Genomic DNA, 19,873 nt, shown 5'->3' with positions numbered 1-19,873 from the left:
AATTACCCATTTTATGGTTATCCTCTAAGAGTCATATATAAAGCAAAACGAAACAAAAAGCAGCAAATGCAATCTCTAGATACCTTTTTACAAGAGGTGCAAAAACAGTCATTTCTAACAATTAAACTGCCTTTTACAGTAGTTTTTTTTTTGTACACCTTGCAGAGACTCAGAAATGATAGGGGAGAATGCCCAAGGCAAATAGTCTCCAAGTGGATATTTACACAATGTGAATTAACTGTGTACTATAGACACCCAGAGGAAATGAACATTTTCTAGGTTGTTATGAAATCAAATCAACATGATAGAGCTTCATCATACTTAAAACCTGTAGGACCCCATCCCAAGCCTAAGTAAAAAGTAATCCCCCAATCCCCCCCTCCCATTCACCCATTACCTTCCTGTTACACAGAATAAATGTTTAGATTACTCCCACCCACCCTCAAATAAAGTGCACAGTCCATGGCAGACCATAGAATAATGCAACAGGAAAAGCCCCTTTTTGTGTATTATTATTTAAAAATAAAATACAAACAACAAAAATCAGACAAAGATTGAAGAGAATTCAGAGATTCTCTGCATCTCGCAAAAGAGGAGAGGCGCGAGGAGGCCCTTGACTGTCACTTGTGTTAATACACGTAGCCTTCGTTATAGGGGTGAGGGTTGCAGCAGCCCCCTTCTGGCATATAGGCCATGCTCTCGTCAAAGTGGGACAGAGGCACCGTGTCCTCTTCGTTGATATGACGCTCCATGTCTGTCTTCAGCAGTGGGCGCTGATTATCTGGAAAGGCCATGGAGAAGAGGGCTTCTGGATCACATACAAACTTGTAGACGTATCTCTCTCCAGCCACCTAAGGGAAACACGGAAGAGAAATCCCATCCTTATGTGCAGTGCCGGATGGTAACTGGACTTAGTGTGGTGAGCATTTCGCAAGAGATACAAATATCCAATCGCTGCGTTGTACACCTGAAACTAATGTGAGGTTGTTATGTCAACTACATCTCAGCTTAAAAAAACCCAACAACTCATCTTCACCATCCCAGATTGGAAGGGCAGAGAAAGAAATAAACAAAAACATGATTTAATACTCCAGAAAGGATGAATAACAAAAGAAGAAGCAATGAACTATTAACAGATAGAAAAAAAAAATCCTCACTTTGTGTGATAAACTACGGTTCAATCGAGGGAAATGCAAAATGTTGACCTTGAGTAATAATTACATTCATTCCAGATATAGCTAGAAAGCTGAGCAGTTTGCTTGTTTTCTTGTAAGTGTAAACTTACATTGCTATTTGGGGGAAAAAAAAATCAATGATTTCATGCAGGCATCTTCACATTACAATGTTTTCCCCTCTGTCTGAAAAGGTAATATCTATAGTACTTATAAAATAAACAGGCCTTTAAAGTGTAGTGTCTCCCTCTTAACATTATATTTCTGAAACTGTAGAAAAACTAAACTTCCAAACCTTGGAAGAAAAATGTATTGTGTTCCTAATAAGACTAGACTAGTGATTCACTGATTCGCAGGGTGAACTGTTCTTTTTTTCTTTTTTTTTTCTTTTGCACCGTATATTCTCACCCGAAAAAAAAGATACATAGCCTTATTTAAACGAAAGACGGATCGAGATGTACCCAGCTTTATCCTGGGTACGTCACTTTTAAAAGTGAAAGCAAGATGCCTTAGACAGAAGGTAAGGATGTATATAAAGTGTCAAATTGAAGTAAGACAGTGTAAAAAAGTGAAAGGAATTTAAAATACACGATGCATAGGGAGGAAATGAAAAAAAGGAATGTGACAGCTGCCTGAAATAAAGGAGAAGTGGCGTAATTTGTAGGAAATAACATGTCCCAAACTTAAATTTTGAAGAGTAATGCTTCTCTAGGAAATTATAAACAATTGAGTGGAACAAATACAGCCCTGCCCCCGCTGCCATTAATAGACAATGCTGAGCTTCTCAAAAACCCACGGGGGGGGGGGGGGGTGGGGGGGGTTGGGCAGGGCGGGAGTGGATGAATACAGTTCTTTGTATTAAGTTTGGCAGTAACTTTTTGTGTGTATGTAGAGTTCAGTAATTTTAGAAAGGTGCAAATTACTCAACTCCTCTGCTACTTGCTGTGTGACGTGGGGGTATGGTGAGTTCATAGTTTATAAACTATCTGTGCATGTTTGGGAAGAAAAAAAAAAATTACCAAAGAGCACTGCTGTTCTGGACTCAGATTTAGAATGTTTTTTGCCCTGGATTTTTTTTTACCCTGTAAGAGGAATCAATTTAGAGAATTCAAATACTCTGAATATCCTTAGGCTTGAAAACAGCCAAGACTTAGTTTTTATGAATTTGGACATGTTTCTTAAACTGCCCCCAGTTCCCCTTTTTTTTGTGTGAAATGGAGTCAGGAATGGCTTCTTGGAAAGCCTGTTGCAAGACTAAGATGGAAGTCTCTAGCACAGGGCATGGCAAACAGAGGAGTCTGGCATAAATTTATTTACTTTAGTCCTTTATAAAAAGGAAATTAAGTTCGTAAAGGTGAAATGGTGGAACTGCCATAAAAGTAAAAATAGACCATATCAGAAACAAAGCTTAACTATACTAAATCCTCGTTTCCCGTGTTTCCTTGTTCAAAGCACTTTGAGAATAAAAATAAAATAAATGGCCTGCATACCTCAGAGCATTTAATAACCTGCTTTGTTTTGTCTGCAGCCGCTGAGAAGGAGGCATTTGCTTTAGGATACTGGAAGTTTTTTTGTACAACCTGTTGCTATTGGTTATAATTAGAAATGATTCGATAAATCACTGTGGGGAATTAAAATGTACAATATGCAATCAAGATTATAAAACCTCTTAAGGACTCTGCCTTGACTCACTGTTTTATTTTCCTTACAGTAAACATATTTAGGGCTACTACTATAATTACTGGACTATGTTAAATGCCACAAAGTTTAGAACAAGGGCTGATAACCAACCACGGGACAGAACGTCTTCTGTTATTCAGTTATAATATGGAAAATGCTATACATTCAGTATACACAAACTGCAATGCTTAGATAGATAAAACATGAAATTTGAAAGACTAGCTATTTAAATTATGTGTTAACTTTTAAAATTTCAGAGGTGATACAGGGATATTGGAAGAAAATTTTAAATTACAGATTAAGACAAAAGAAATAATAATCTGATTATATCAACCAGAAATAACCAATGCTTAAATGTTTGTATATACTTTTCCCATCATTTCTAAATTTTGAAATTCATACATATACTGTCTATAAGGTATAATGATCATTACTTCATTTCTTATTTCTTTCATAACTACTAAAATAATCAGGGTTTCTTTGATGTTTCCATCCACTTGGGTTTTATTTTATCCTCTAATCTTTCCGTTTTATTTTCTTTTACGTACACCACATACACACAGAGTTTTAAGTTCATGAACAAGCGTGGTCAGATAAACACTTTCCCCATACATTAAAATATATAATTCTACATCAGAGTTTTCTTTTTTTAAAGGACTGCATAATTTTCCTCTGAATGACTATACTAGAACTTACTTAACCATTATGTTAACAGGTAAAGATAAGATGGCAGGACATTCTAAAAAGAGTGAAGCAATGAGAGTCACAGGTGTGTCAGAGAGTGGCAAGTAGAATGGCTCAACACGTGGAAGGAAGAATAAGTATATGTACGTCTGTAAAAATTGTCCAAAGTCTTGATTGTTGTGCTAGTTATAAGTAGACTTCAACTTTTGCATTTTCCACCTTTAAACGACCTGGTTTTCCTTATATCATATGCAATACCCCAAAAGGCCTGTGATGTACAACATTTTGCTCTCCTATATTAGCTGACAAATAAATAGTTGCTAATAGTTTCCTTTGGCAATTACAGCCTAATAGAAAAAACGTGAGGAGCCACAACATTTTTCTTTGTTTTTTCAACATCTATGCTGTCATTTGACTATTTGATAGCATCTTGCCTTATTAATTTATTAAAGTAAGAGGTAAATAAATAGGATATGTGATAACTGTATAAATAAATAGGAACATGGAAGTGGTGGTATCAGTAATAAGCATAAGTTTGAACACCTTTGAGAATATTTAAGACCAGACATGTCATCCTGAAGATACCCCCTCAAATACTGTGTCTAAAACCTGAGGTATGATTAGACATTTTACGATACTTTTTAGCTCTCTGTGACTGCTCCATTTAGTAAGGGACTTACTGGTCAAGACACACAAGCTAGATATGCCTTGGATTCAGGGTGTGAGTTGCATTCACAGCTACCATTTGTTGAAGACTTTTGCGCCAGGTACAATGCAAGTGTCTCAAGTACATAATTTCATTTAATAATCACAGCAGCTTCACGAGGTAAGAATACCACTGCTTAGTAGCAGAAGAATCTGTTCAAAAAAGGTGATCTAATGAGAAGGTAGCATGCAAACCAAAGTCATGACTGCATTTTGTGTAACACTGCCCAGGGGACCTGCAGAGCACCTACTGTGCCAGCCCACTTGATGTGCCCAATTAGGAAGATGGTGATGAAGACGAAAAGAATGGGATGTATGTGAAAGGGGTTGGCTGCAAATGGGAGTGGTGGATGAGAGGAGGGGAGGAATTAAAAAAGACTCCAGGGTTGAGATGGAGAAGACAGAGCAGATAGGAACTGCTTTTACATTTTGAAGGAGAGAGTCAGGGAAATAGGAAGCAATTAAGAATCTAATTCAGCCTTATCTTTTAAGGATCTTCCAAGTTCTAACTTCCAGGCTGGCCAGCTCCAGAGCGCAGATTCCCTTTGGTCTAGAAAACTCAATGATGCTGTTTCCCTGTCTTCTAGTAAGTTTCATGGATCAACTGGTCTAGTTTTTCTTGGCAGAACCATGGTGACATAAAACTATGCCACAATCTGTGATATACGTCTGTGTCCCCCCAAATGAACAAAGGATGCATAATAAAACTATCATGTAATATTCACGATGAATAAATCCTAAACGTTGTTCACAGTCAAGACTATTAGATCGAATATGCATGCAAGGCTGAAGGATGTAACAATAACAAATACCCAAATGTTTTATCTTTATTTATTCATTTATTCATTACCTTCTTCAAAAATTTTATATTTTGTTCTAGGTGTAATTCATTTGTTTTATCTCACACCTTTTAAAAAAGCTACCTGGAAATATTAAGAGACACTCATTTGAAATAAAATAAATTTAACTTCATTATACCAATGAAATAAGATCAAATACTTATTTTTAATCAACGGTTTAAGATGTTAAGCTGTCAAGTAATGAAATCAGCCACGAAAAAATGTTTTTCAGAATGAGAACAAGCAGTGTTCTGAATGTTTTAAGAACCAGAACAAGAGGGAAAAGGTAACAATTCAGTTAGTATTCAAAATTATATACTTGTGGAGAATGTAGCAAAATATCAATGACTTCTGGGGATATATGCTTTTGCCATATTCGTACGAAAACAACATTTTTTCTACCAAACACAGGAAAGTGGGGACTTCCAGAAAGTCTACTACTTTGTATATGATATTATTACACATTTGTCTATAATGCCCATGCATTTATAAACAGAAAGGCTTGTAATAGCAAAACACACAGCTAAGCATATGTTAAAGTGGGCGAAAACCTTGCTTCAGCAGTGTAATGATATGTGGCTTTAAAGTATGACATGCAGATGAATGTGCAACATTTCAATGAATTTTAATGCTGTATTAGCTGCTCACCTTTTGCATGATTCCTTTCTCATAATAATAGCGGAGTGAACGGCTAAGTTTATCATAGTTCATAGCTGGCCTGTTTTTCTGAATGCCCCAACGCCGGGCCACCTGCCACCAAAACAGAATTACATTGTAGTGTTAAGTAAAAACTTATCAACATATCTCATAAAAATTAGTTAATTCATTAATTACTTCCAAACGCTCTAAAACACATTCAAATCAAAAACATAAGTAAAGACACAAAAGCTATCGTGATCTGCATATCCTGCGTCCTGGTTTGCTTTTTAAACCAGGCCTTCAGTGATCACCCTGGAGCCGAGGCATGCTTCGCATCCTGAGGTTCCCTGTTTTTTCCTTCTTATTTTTTCTTTTCAGATAAAATCTACAGATCAAGAGTGGCTTCGTGATCTCTTTGTAAAGGTGTTTTTGAGGCTATGATAAACCAAAGGAAAACAGATATCCTGCATGACGCTGAATAAAAGAGTGAACAAGTGGCACAGTGTGTACAGCAGAGGAAACAGTATACCATTTAGTAAGCTGAACTGCAAATAATTTTTATTGCCTGAAGCAGCATCAGGATAAAATTGTAGCCAATACTACACTGGGGAATTAAGCGTTCATTTAAACAGTAATCAGATGCTAAAAATACGCAGGTCACCGTGTATGAGAGTCCACAGACAAAAATCTCTAAAGCAGAATATCTACTTTTGTTGTTTAGTGAACAATCTCCGAGCTTCAACAGAGCTTCAGCAAAACCTCCTTCCTCAACATATCTGCATCCCCTACCTCACCACTACCCTGGCTACATGCAGCATTATCCAGAACAGGGTGGCCTGCTTCTATGACCCCAGCTAAAGTCACCTTCGCATTAATTTCCACTTGTGCTTCATCTGAGCAGAAATTGCAGCTGCCATGCATACCTAGGTAACCCTGAGACACCATTTTTAAATAGGGTTAGAGTTTTCCTTCATGTTCACAGAATTCCAAGTTGTTGCTACGTGTAATATACTAAAACAGAATGCTTTGCAAAGAGATCATTCTGTCTCTCTCTACTTCATTAGCAATAACCTTTCTCCAGAGTTTTTTTTTTTTCTCTTTTAAAAACACTGATCTTTGCTATTTTCTCTCTCACTAATTTCTACTTCCTGAATGAAGACACAATGTAATTTAGTCACATATATCAGTATAATTTTTTAAGAGCAGAGAGATGTAACGTCACAGGGACGTGACTATATATCAAAACAGAGTCACTGTGACAGGCACATCTTAAAGTTCCAAAGATAAACTTCGTTTTAATGTAAATGTTCTAAGCAATAGCAAAATGGGCTGATGGCAATAAGAAGTGAAAGCAATAATTTCTAAATAAAATGTCTTTTAAAAAGCTAACAATGGACATCAGTGAATCTTTAATAGACATGACAACTGAACAGCCTGCGAACCTGGAGGGGATGTGAACATAAATTATTAGTATCTCCTGAAATTGAACAACAATTTCTGAACAGGTATGCATTTGTAAATGATACTTTTCTAGAGGCTCACCAGGAGGCACCTAGAAAGTAAAATACCTGCAACAAACTAACAAACTTCAAGACAACACAGTGGAAGTCTTTGGGGAGAGAAAGATGTTTTTTTAATACCATAAGCAGAGTTTGACTTTTATGATGCCAGTTAATTCTCAGCACCATGGGTATCAGTAGACATTTTAAAACAATCAAATTTATTCTTCTTTTTTCTTTTTTTTTTGCGGTACGCGCGCCTCTCACTGTTGTGGCCTCTCCTGTTGCAGAGCACAGGCTCTGGACGTGCAGGCGCAGCGGCCATGGCTCAGGGGCCCAGCCGCTCCGTGGCATGTGGGATCCTCCCGGACCGGGGCATGAACCCGTGTCCCCTGCATCGGCAGGCAGACTCCCAACCACTGCGCCAACAGGGAAGCCCCCAAATTTATTCTTAGAGCTGTTTCAATATCACATTCATTATAAAGTTGAGGGAAATGTATACTCATATGCCTGAGAGATGCAGACAAGTTGTGCAAGATGAAGGAATAAGATACAGAAATCTGTCGTACAGCACTGTTCCTATAGTTAATGATACTGGATTGAACGCATAAAAATTTGATAAGAAGATAGATCCCATGTTGTGTTCCTATCATGATAAAAATTTTTTAAAAGATTGCAAATTAAAATGAACAGATAACATAAATAATTTCCAGGATAGGTTAGACCATCCAACAACTAAGAAAGTCCACTCAGCCCTCACATATGACCCCATCAATCACCACTATATCCGGCGCCACTAAAAGCCAAGCTACCAAATGTAAAACAGATAGCTAGTGGGAAGCAGCTGCATAGCACAGGGAGATCAGCTCGGTGCTTTGTGACCGCCTAGAGGGGTGGGATAGGGAGGGTGGGAGGGAGACGCAAGAGGGAGGAGATATGGGGATATATGTATACATATAGCTGATTCACTTTGTCATACAGCAGAAACTGACACACCACTGTAAAACAATTATACTACAATAAAGATGTTAAAAAAAAAAAAAAAAGCCAAGGTACCATTTTCAACATGGAGTGGGTACGATGATGGCAATACTTCCAGTAAATTCCTTTTAATACTCTTTCAAAAGAAAACTTTGGATGTTAATGAGGAGAGTGAAAAGATCTCTATAGCACTCTAGCATTTATCCTTATCACCAAATGAATTAAACAGGAAAATGCAATCGTTCAATTATTATTCAATTTATTTTTAAAATCACGCTTGAATATGCAACAGTAAATCTAGAAACCACAATCAGGGCCTGGCTATCAGACTTCTCGATAACTCTTCCAGCTCAACAAGCTTGCATATTAGCAGAAGACTTCTACTCTGCCTCCTACAGATGCTTCACTATGTCAATAACTGTTCCCTGGAACAATTCCCCAGAACCCATGATTAATTAAAAAATAAAATCTCATTATCTTGAATATCTCAAAAAGAGATGTTAAAGATTACGTGCTTGCTAAAGTTATCCAAACACACTGAGCAGATAATCAGCCACAAGACTGCAGTCTCACTCAGTATCATTTGAAACTGCAAGAGGAAATACAAAAAGCGGAACTCATGAGTAATTCCAACAAGGATGGCTTCAGAGCCACCTTTCATGAGCTGTGCTGTCACAGACCCTCAATTAACTGCTGTGTAGTTGAAAGAGGAGGGTGACCGTGGGCCACAGAGACTAAAGAAATTTCGCAAACATTTTCCAAAGAAGAAATTTAAACATAAGCAGCACAGTCATTGCCTGATGGAAGCAATTGTAGCAGTGAGCAATGCAGCAATCAGAAATGGAATGTTTCATTTTGAACAAAGGGCCTTAGGAGACATTGAGCGCTTATTGCACAATTGCCAGGGAGTTAGGCTGACTCTGAATTCCCCTGTCCTTTTTTACTTTCTGAGTCTGATACAGAAAAGGTGTCTAAATGTTGGTTTGTTGTATGGAACAGAAATAATTGTATTCCTTCCCGGCACTTAAAAAAAAAAAATCACAGAAATTCACAATTTGATGTAACTTAATGGTCCCCTGGTCAAGTCTCCTATTCGACTTGTTCAAACATGATCAGCTTAAAAATCAACAATTGCTATATAAAGAACTTAATCACGTGTGCCTAAGTATTTTTACACTTCTGAGTGGATCAATAATCACAGACATAATTCAGTCATTTCCCCCATCTTAACAGATAGATGGCAAAAATAAAAATTCTGTTTCTGCTCACTTATTTTAACCACAGATGGACGGAAGTAATTGATATAAATCCCTGTTGAATGTCCTCAGTTCTAGCATGAAGCAACTCTTGCAGAGATTATTAACATCTTTCACGAGGTGAAGAGCACACATTCCCATCATGTTAAAGGGCTTTCAAATTACTTTACGTTAAGTGTTTCTAGTCTCAATTTTTAGTGCTTCACATTTTTGCGGTTCTTTCACTTATATCATTTAAGTACACCTACATAAAAAATGAATTTCTTTTGACAGCCAAATTAAGTTTTAGATGCAGTACAAAATTCAAACACCCAAACATTTAGCCTATACTCAATTGAATTTCTGATTTAACTTGAGCCCTCAAATGCTACCAGGGTATTGATGTAACCCGGAGTACACTTAATTGTACTAACCATCTCCTCTGATTTCATACTTTATTTAATACATACTCGAATCGGATAATCTCTTAAATCTTAATAAGTAATGTCACCTTATCTTCTGGAAATCAAATTAGGACACGTTATCTGATTATGATTAAATACATGGTCTCATAGAGCAGAAAATGCAAGATGTATAGGCCCATTAGCCTAGTCTAGGTTGTAGATGTCTAGTCTACATGAAACTAATCACTTTGAATTAAAAAATAGCTGGATATCTCTCTCTGAATTTTTCGACTTTTCTGAGGTGTTTAGATCCTATAGCCAATATGATCAGTCATAGGCATGTTAGCTAAAAGTCTTCCATTGCTTTCTCAGCTAATGTAAACTGAAGTCAATTTTAACAGCAGCAGAAAAAGCATCTTTGATAAGACACAAACATTTCATATAAAAGTCACCTTTCGGGCTTCCCTGGTGGCGCAGTGGTTGAGAATCCGCCTGCCAATGCAGGGGACACGGGTTCGAGCCCTGGTCCGGGAGGATCCCACATGCCGCGGAGCAACTAGGCCCGTGAGACACAACTACCGAGCCTGCACGTCTGGAGCCTGTGCTCCACAACGAGAGAGGCCGCGATAGTGAGAGGCCCGCACACCGCGATGAAGAGTGGCCCCCGCTTGCCACAACTAGAGAAAGCCCTCGCACAGAAATGAAGACGCAACACAGCAAAAATAAATTAATTCATTAATAAACTCCTACCCACAACATCTTCTTTAAAAAAAAAAAAAAAAAAAAAGTCACCTTTCTTTTGAGATCCAAAATGCTATTCGGTAGGTTATGTTGTAATAATAATAGTAGGCTTGGGACTTCCCCGGTGGTCCAGTGGTAAGGAATCTGCCTGCCAATGAAGGGGACACGGGTTTGATCCCTGGTTGGGGAACTAAGATCCCACATGCCGTGGGGCAACTAAGCCCGTGTGCCACAACTATTGAGCTCACGCACCTCAACGAGAAAGAGAAATCCTGCATGCCACAACTAGAGAGAAACCCGAGCACGGCAACGAAGAGACCGCCCCGTAATGAAAAGATCCTGCATGACTCAGATCCCATGGGCCGCAACCAAAAAAAGAAAGAAAAAAAAAAAAAAATAGTAGGCTTAAGCCTAAAGTTAGTCCTGGGCAGAATAAAAATTGAACTGAGAGGTTTTTCAGGAAAACACTCCATTGGTATGTGCATGGGGGAGGGTTTGAGGAAGTAAGACAGCTGAACAGAATGAAAGGTGTTCCATTTACTGTATTCTCTCTATCCAGAGTCTTCTTAGGTATGGTGACATTTTAAACTTTATTCCTACCTTCCAAAGGAACGTACACAGCCCAGCTGATTCAAAACAGATGTCACCAATAATCAAAGGGAAACAATGGTTGTACAGGTCTGTGTCTCCTAAGAAACACTTAAGGAGTAAGAATTTCCCACTGTGGCCCTTGTGTGCCTTTACTGCCCACAGCTACGTCTCCCCTACACCCTCTTACACATGACTTTGTTCTCTAAATGTTCCTCTCTAACCCTCTTGACAAAAATCAAGACTGTCCAAATAATAACTGCTAATTCTCAAGAACAATTCCTCCATACCCAAAACTAGTTGAACTTTGATAGACATCTCTCTTCCTCAAAGACCATCAAACGTGCCCAACTTAGATGCACCTTTAAAGACTTCCCAAGCCCTGCTCTCTTGAATAAAGGATTATGCTAACAATCCGGTTGATTTCCTTCAATTCCTGTAGGATGGTATGCAACTGGAAAAAGCCTGCAACATATTCATGTCTTATTTTAAATACATTCCTGCTGTTTTTTTTTTGGCCCACCTTTTAATTCACAATGTTTCCCTATAGTTTTAAAATTAAAAAATACTTCTTTGGCATATTAATCAAGTCTATGTTTCCTTATATTAGAACACATCTGATCTTCCTAACTAGAATCTACTAAACTCACCTCTTCAGGCTCAATCAATTTAAATTCCATGCCTCTCCCAGTCCAGGCAATGAAATGGGAATTGGAAGGGTCGTCCAGAAGTGCTACCAAAAACTGCCAGAGCTGAAGTGATCCCCGCCGCTGGTATGTGGGTCCTTCCCGATACATTCCTGGCTCTTGCTTTATATCTCCTAAATTAAAAACATTTTAAGTTTCTATGATTAGCCATGACATTTACATAAAATTTATATTAAATCAATCACTGAAATGGTTACACCACAACCAACTTAAGGGTTTCTATGAAATATACTGTTACCATTAAATAGGGATTTAAAATAGGTAAAAGGGTGAATATAACCCAGGAATCTACAAACTTACACACAACTGTATATATAGAGGTCACTATAAACGCACAAAGGCCAGAATAAATCCATGGAGGTCATTTACTTATAAAAATGCTGTATAACTTTTTTTTCTTTAGATACTATTTTAAAAACTGTAGTATCCGATCATACTTCTTGCCTTCATTGTTAATGCTATTACTTACTGCTCTAAGTAACAATGCAGAGGGAGTAATCAATTTTAAGCTCTGTGCATTTTATTTGCGCAAATTAAATCCTGCAATTTGTAAATACCTCATTGACCTGCACATGACAAACTAGTGAAAATTTTAATGCAAATACTTCAAAGCAAAGTTAATAGCATCTTAGACTCTGTGAGTTAGGCAAAAACTAGGACAATGTCGTGGGTAATTCAGGGCATACTGGATTACCGGTATACCATCTTTCTTCCACACCTTCACTGGCACTCTGCTTTCTCAACGGGCAGCAAATGAAAATTCTCTCATTTTTCCTTGTCTCTTGTTTGTACTGCACTTATTTGAGTTTAGCTTGCTATTCTTTTTCTAAAAGTCCAATTTTATAATGTTTATACACACACAAAAAAGAATACACCAGAGTTTTCTGTTATCTATATTTTTAAACAAGAAAGGTTTGTTTGTGCTACATTTATTTGTTATTCATACAAAGTGTAAAAGACTCTATTAAATAGATTACAGCAGCAAAGGTGTTAGTTTCCAATTCTTTGGAATATCTGGCCAGATATTTTGATTTTACCAAAAAACAAACAAACCAAAAAAGAAAAACACAACTCAGTTTCATGACTACTGATTATTTACTTCTACCTCCAGCAAATTGTCTCAAAAATATGTGCAATTAGTCACATTGGGGATTGAATGTCTAGGGCCCTACAAGCATATCACTATTAATGCATGAATTTCTCTCCTGCACTAAAGAAACAATTCAGACAGAATATATTCGAGCCGATCTTCTGCCATTAAGTGTGAATTATAAACCAGACCAAATCACGAGCTTTTTAAAAGTTTCCTTTGGTCAAGAGACAGAAATACACCTCTTAAAATAATTACAGAAAGAACACTTAAAAAACCTAAACCAGGGCTTCCCTGGTGGCGCAGTGGTTGAGAGTCCGCCTGCCGATGCAGGGGACACGGGTTCATCCCCGGTCCGGGAGGATCCCACATGCCGCAGAGCGGCTGGGCCCGTGAGCCATGGCCGCTGAGCCTGTACGTCCGGAGCCTGTGCCTGTGCTCCGCGACGGGAGAGGCCACAACAGTGAGAGGCCCGCGTACCGCAAAAGAAAAACCTAAACCAAAATAAAATTATTCACTCAACAGCTGCTAAAAATCATTGTGTTGTTTTGGTCTAAGCTATAAAATATAGAAGTGTCTTCATACTGATTTCAATGACAGGTTTATTTATCTCCGTTTTTCCTTCTGAGATTTAGAAATTTTCATGGGGGCAACTGAGCAATTATGCAGACAGAGTGAAACACTGTCAGATTCAGATTTTCTAACCTTTAGATTGCTTCTGCCTATAAATGTGACTGACCATACTGGCCTTGTACAATGAAAAAATAACCCTTTGTTCTTTCTTCTTGGTCTCTATTCCTTATAAAATGTAAGCCCAATACTATCTTCCCAAAAATATTTTCTTAGTATAAAATTGAGGAGTATTTCAAAGCCAAAGGGAAAATATAATCAAGACAGTTAGCTTCCCCAAACATGTAAGTGACTTAGACTTTGCCCTGTTAGATTATATCATAATCCTGTCTACAGTTTTGAGCTATTTTCCTTCCTTACGTGCCCATACTAATTATCGCGATTTCTTAAAATGTTAAGCTCACTAAGCATGAAATAAACTGATGAAGGTCATGCCAAAAAGTAGACTTTATGCTGTATCTCAAGAGAAAAAGCTGGACTTTAAGGATGTCGATGCTCTGCGAATGATGCCAAAGAAAATAACACAGATCACACCTCTGAAACTCAAAGGTTAAAAGTAACATCTAGTATAGAGTAAGGCTGAAAAAGTGATCCCTATTGGAGTTTAACCCTGTGACCTTGGCATGAATTTAGCGATGTAAAGGGAGGCTAAGGAAACAGATCTTCCCAAGACTTATATCACCCCTTCTGCAGCGTCTACGTGTAGCGAAAGCCTGGGGAACACAGTAGACTTCAAGCAACTAATTAGAAACTGCGAAGCAATCTGCACATACACTTTGCTGTTTAAATAATGACAATTAAAAACTCCTGAGAGCTACCAGGCCATTACAGCCATGATCCCTAAAGTTTGTGCAATCAGCTAATCAGAGGGCCCCTGCTTGTTTCCTGTTAAACAATCAAAGCAGGAAATATGTAGACCGCTCTGAAGAACCACTAAGTCAATCAACTGTTCACTTTTTACCCAAGCCTCTGTGTAGACGCTGACTGCTGCCACCTTTGTCAAGAAAAGAAGATTCTAACTTGACACCCCTTTCTAACGTGTGTGTGTGGGGTGATATTTTCATTTTCATTGCCACAGCAAGTGATATTAAAAGAGTGATGCAGGGCTTCCCTGGTGGCGCAGTGGTTGAGAGTCCACCTGCCGATGCAGGGGACACGGGTTCGGGCCCCGGTCCGGAAAGATCCCACATGCCGTGGAGCGGCTGGGCCCGTGAGCCATGGCCGCTGAGCCTGCGTGTCCGGAGCCTGTGCTCCGCAACGGGAGAGGCCACAACAGTGAGAGGCCCGCGTACGGCAAAAACAAAAAAAAAAAAAAAAAAGAGTGATGCTTTCTTAACTCCATCTGAAGCAATTACAAAGTAATGTCACATTAGTAATGAACATCTTCCCAGGGGAAAAACAAAAAAGGAGGACTCACAATCACTAACTAAATGGGCAGCTGTATTGTTCCTGTGTTCCATAATGCATGTTTTCGTGAACAATAAAAGGCAAGAGCCTGCATTAGTCATCCATGCATCCACAGTAGCACGCTTTCTCCTCTGCTTTGTTAATTACGGGATCAGCTCTCAGTAAATCTCAAGCAACAAGCTGCATGTCCTCAGCCGGGCAATGGAAAGGGCCCCCTTATTCTACATAAAGCCCAGCAAGAATGACACTCTGTCTAACTCTAAAAATGGGATCTCTCATAGGACAAAGGAAAAAGCTTCTTAATGGGCAAAGGAAAGGGAATTTATAAGAGGCAAAGTTTAGCGAGACTTGAGTGCATCGTAAGTGACGGGCATAAAGATCGTTAAGTAGCGATGTTGACTGCTTTCAGGAGAGGCGAAGGTGATCTCTCCTCGTCCTCTTACAGAAATCAAAACTTGATACACAATGAAAAACCTACCATCGAATTTCTCTGGGACAACACAGGTGTCATCATAAAACTGCCTGGGGCCCTTTTCAAACATGCAGCCTGTGGGGGGAAATGAAATACATTTACTCATGACAGAAATAACACTCACAAATAAATCAAAATATAACCATTAACGCAAAAACGGAGGTAGAAAAGGACTCTTCTACTTTTCCACTCCGTGACCTTGGACACATTATTTAACCTCTGTGCCTCAGTCTCCTCATCTATAAAATGGGAATGATAACAAAGCATCTACCTTATAGGGTTGTTGTGAGGATTACATGATTTAATATATGCAGCCTTAGAACACTGCCTAGCACATGGTAATACATGAGAGTTAGCAATTTATATTATTACTAACCAAAGCATAGAGCTTACGTAAACACTGGCAAACCTGGGATGTACAACGTATCGTTTCCTTTTCCATTTTCTTCCGAGTTTTGTTATTCAACGAGATGAGGGGGAAATCAGAGTGAATTACTGCCATGTACCTTGCATTATGACCGTGAGGAACTGAAACAGGTACGGTTTACCCCCTTACTTCTTTGCAGAAATATTTAGCTAGGTTAACTTTCTCATGTTTTCATCTTCAATAGCCAAGGCAGTTCAAAAAAACTTTCCTTTTTTGCTGTAACATAACTAAGTCCACAGGAAAAATGCAAAATAAATTGACAGCTTTTCACAATCATTTTCTCCCCCAAATATCCTTGTCTGTGGGACCTTCATTTAATTGCTGTTATCTTTCATCACCAGGAAGAAATTTCCCATAGTTTAGTCACAGTTTTATTTCTCAAAAGTATTGGTCTCTGTGGTAGGTACATAATATTAAAAATAGCAACAATAATTATATTGCATTTGTGCAAAATTTTTGGCCTCATATTTTCTGGATTTACCATCTCATAATACTATCCTTTAAACATGGGGATTTACTTCTATTAATGTTATTTAAACAAAACAACCAATGCTGGACTCAACCTAGAAGGATGGATCTAAGTCATTCACTGAAGATACATAGTGTTGACATCAAGGACCATGCACATAATTCCGGAAATACTTTAAAGGGGAGTCTATCCAGATAAAATCATTTTCATTCATTACTTTGCAGGTATCATGCCCATTAGAACAAAACTTTCCCCCCACGGTTACCATAACACATCCACAACAGAAAACTCCTTTTCTAAGTCTCTTCTGTGAAAGTCCATTCTTAACAATTACTTGTCCCAAAATGTAAAATCTAGGATATTTAAAGGTGAATGTATTTAAATCAACGGTGCTTTATTTCAAAACAGTGACTTAGGTCTCTAAAGCAAAACTGAAAATTCCTAAAAGATACACTTCAGTAGAAAGCAGTAAGGTAAGGTGATCTTATAAAAGCACACGTTCTCTTTCAAAAGAATGTGGTTGCTGGCAAAAAAGAACAGAGAAGTCCACTTTTCAGCTGTTTATATGCACATGACTCATGTTAACAACCAAATATAAGAGATCATGACCTGAAAAATCTTCCTTTTACTTTAAAAAGAAAAGTTTTAAAATAATGGTTTAGTGGACATAAGTGATTTTCCCCATGTAATATAATGATAATCTGACAGCATCCTTAGGATGTCCAATTATGTTGACAGGTATTTACAAGAATTTCAATAGTGGAAAACTTAACTTCTGTTCTGCTGGGATGAGCCAGGAAGCCTTCTTGCCTCATATAAATGGAGTGGCAGCTAGGCACTTCTGCAAGAGGAAACAACAGCGGTCAAAGATGTCTGGAGCTGCAAATGTGCTGTTATCAGTGGACAGAGTGCAGAAAGGAAAAGTAACAGAAACTGACACGAGTCTCTTGAGGGGAACTTGTCAACACATAGTTAACATTTCAGGCAGGGCCCACACAAGAAACTTAAGGATGAGAAGCATACCATGGTGGATACTGATTCTCCTGAACAGGCAGGTGAATTCAAAGTTTTACCCACACCAACCTTCATAAAGTAAAGGTGGCTTTACCAGCAACCCTGCATAAATGTGATTGTGTCCTCAAGCAGTGTCATGACTTAAAAAATATTTCAGGACATGTATGGAATAACTTTGTATACTCGATGTCATCCAAAGCAAAGATCAATAAAAGACTCATTCATAGTTTATTTCATGAACACTGGCTAGAAATTATTATGAGAAGACGAAATTGTTATATCTCTTAAAATTACTCCAGCCTAGTAAGGTGACTGCTCTTTTTTCTTCAGATAGAAACAAGACTGGCTTTTCATTTTGTTAAGCCCACAGGTCAGATTCAAATCCAGTGAGGCTATAAAAGAGAAATCCAACAACTTTTTAGCAAACATCATTGTTACCTTAAGAGTGAGGCCTTGCCTGTGTGACCCAGTTAACTCATCCCTGAGAAAATAAACTTGGTTAATGGTTAAACTTGAGTCATAGTGATGGTTGTGTATCTAATGTGTTTAGTAGCTTTAGATATGGGGAAAAGGAAAGATATATAGATTAAGAGACAAAAGATTAAAATTCAAGTCCTTCATTTACTACTAATAAAGCTACATGACTTTAGATAAGCCATTTTGTGTCTAAGTTTATATAAAACGAAGGGTTGGGTGAGATGTTATCTGAGTCTGTTATCGTCCCTAGTTATTTAACTCTGAATATAGAAGTTCACTCACATAACCAGAGGTCTATTCATGGTGAAGAGAGTGTAGTTTCAACCTCAAGACCCTCTACTTGCAAGAGCCCTACTGAAATCCTATGCCTAATTTTGTATATGTCATTTCCTTTTCCTTTTCTTTCAGAGGGTTCCCCAAATTTTATAAGTTTTAGGTACCAAAAACCTGGGCCCAACCCTACATATAACATATATAGGTTCCACAGGAATATATACACATGTGATTAAGTTGATTCTATCTTCTGTATGTATTACTTAAGTTTTTTAAAAAACATGTACATAACTAAATGTATAAAATATATACGACAAGTGTGCTATTTAATATAAGAATATATCTTCCTTTCCACCACTTGTAGTAAGTACTTAACTTCTGAACAAGTAATAACATTTAAATGAATGGGAATCCAAAGGCCCTTATCTCTCTTTAACTATCCATCTATAGACTTTCATGCTGTAATAGATAATGAGCACTGTTTAGCCCAGATGTCATTCTTTCTTGGTCTGGAATGTTCCATTTTTAAAGTCTACCTGATGTTCTAAAATTTTTTCTAGTGATAAATATCAACCAAAATATGAGATATTATTTCACAGAAAAAAGCTTATCTTATGTGGTTTTGGTCAAAAATAGCTTAACGGCGATCCCTAATAGCAGTAATATTGAAAAGTATGTGGCAATCAATAGCTTACAAGCCGAAAATAGTGTAAAACTCATTTTCAAACACTTTATTACATTGTGCCTTCTTTATATAAAGTATTACGTAGTATATAATTCTGACCCTACAGGGTTAAACCGTGCTTCCTGATATCAGTGCTTACAATAGGGTTGCAGTGGAGTTGATCTTCTGGGTTAACAAATGATTAGCAATGCATTTTATCCCAACTCTTTAACCAATGGTACTTCAAATTAATTTTTCATGTTATTTTGATTTATTACCAAGGCGTAAGTTCCCTCAGGCAGCTGGGCCTGGAAAGGAGAGTGTTAATGACTCTGCCATCAGCTCCGCAGCTGCTTAGAGGCAAGCATTTTGTTGTACCAATGTTGACACCCTGCCACAAAATACTTTTACTGACTGCTGCCCAGCTGGAGTGTGGCTGTAAAAACAGCTGGCTGGCTCTGGAGGCAGCTAGGAAATGTATAGGTTAAACTCTATTATATATTTAGCGTGACTAAATGTAGTTTCCTCCCCAAAGGGGGAGAAAAAGCGGAAGAAAGAAAATGCAAGCGTTTCTGAGAAACCCACTATTCAAAGTTGAAGGGTCGGCTTATAAAAGTGCCCCTAACATCATATGAAATAATCATAATCCTGGAAAACTAGACATTTGACATCAAAGATAGGATTCGATGGATAATTTCACTAATACTCGTGTCTATTGAACTAGCTGATTTATTGGTTTCTGTGGTACTTACTCTGTAATATTATTCATAAATTCTACTTATTATTCTATGACATTTAAAGTATACTGATTTAAAATTCATCGTAAATTAATGACATAAAATATGGCTAACGCCGCAGCCTCCATTACGTTTCCAAAGGCTCAACAAAAAAGCACTGAACAGCAATTTAGAAAAAAAATGCATACATGAGAATATATTTGTGATTATGCCAGTTCTTAATACTATTGATTACACCCCAGAGTAAATAAAATTAACATCTAGCTCTTGGAATTGAGACACTTGGCCAGCATCGTTTAAGTCCAGTCTATCTTTAAAATCGGTGCCCTCTGTATGGTC

General features: G+C 37.9%; 1 protein-coding gene across 6 annotated transcripts in view; it reads right to left on the bottom strand.

The window, feature by feature from the left end:
* Positions 1–393: 393 nt before the first annotated feature.
* ETV1 (ETS variant transcription factor 1) overlaps positions 394–19,873 on the bottom strand; it is a 101,288-nt gene continuing 81,808 nt past the window's right edge. For all 6 annotated transcript variants that reach the window (XM_060020436.1, XM_060020433.1, XM_060020432.1 and 3 more), the window contains 5 exons: positions 17,144–17,210; positions 15,480–15,550; positions 11,818–11,987; positions 5,729–5,830; positions 394–851 (listed from right to left, as the gene is read on the bottom strand). In XM_060020436.1, the coding sequence (XP_059876419.1) occupies positions 630–851; positions 5,729–5,830; positions 11,818–11,987; positions 15,480–15,550; positions 17,144–17,210 (632 nt within the window). In that variant the 3' untranslated portion in view covers positions 394–629. The remainder of the gene's footprint in view (positions 852–5,728; positions 5,831–11,817; positions 11,988–15,479; positions 15,551–17,143; positions 17,211–19,873) is intronic.

Source organism: Delphinus delphis, chromosome 9 (assembly GCF_949987515.2).
Source record: "Delphinus delphis chromosome 9, mDelDel1.2, whole genome shotgun sequence".
Lineage (NCBI taxonomy): Eukaryota > Metazoa > Chordata > Mammalia > Artiodactyla > Delphinidae > Delphinus > Delphinus delphis.
The sequence above is the reverse complement of the archived record's forward strand: the minus strand, read 5'-3'. Positions and strand labels throughout refer to the sequence as shown.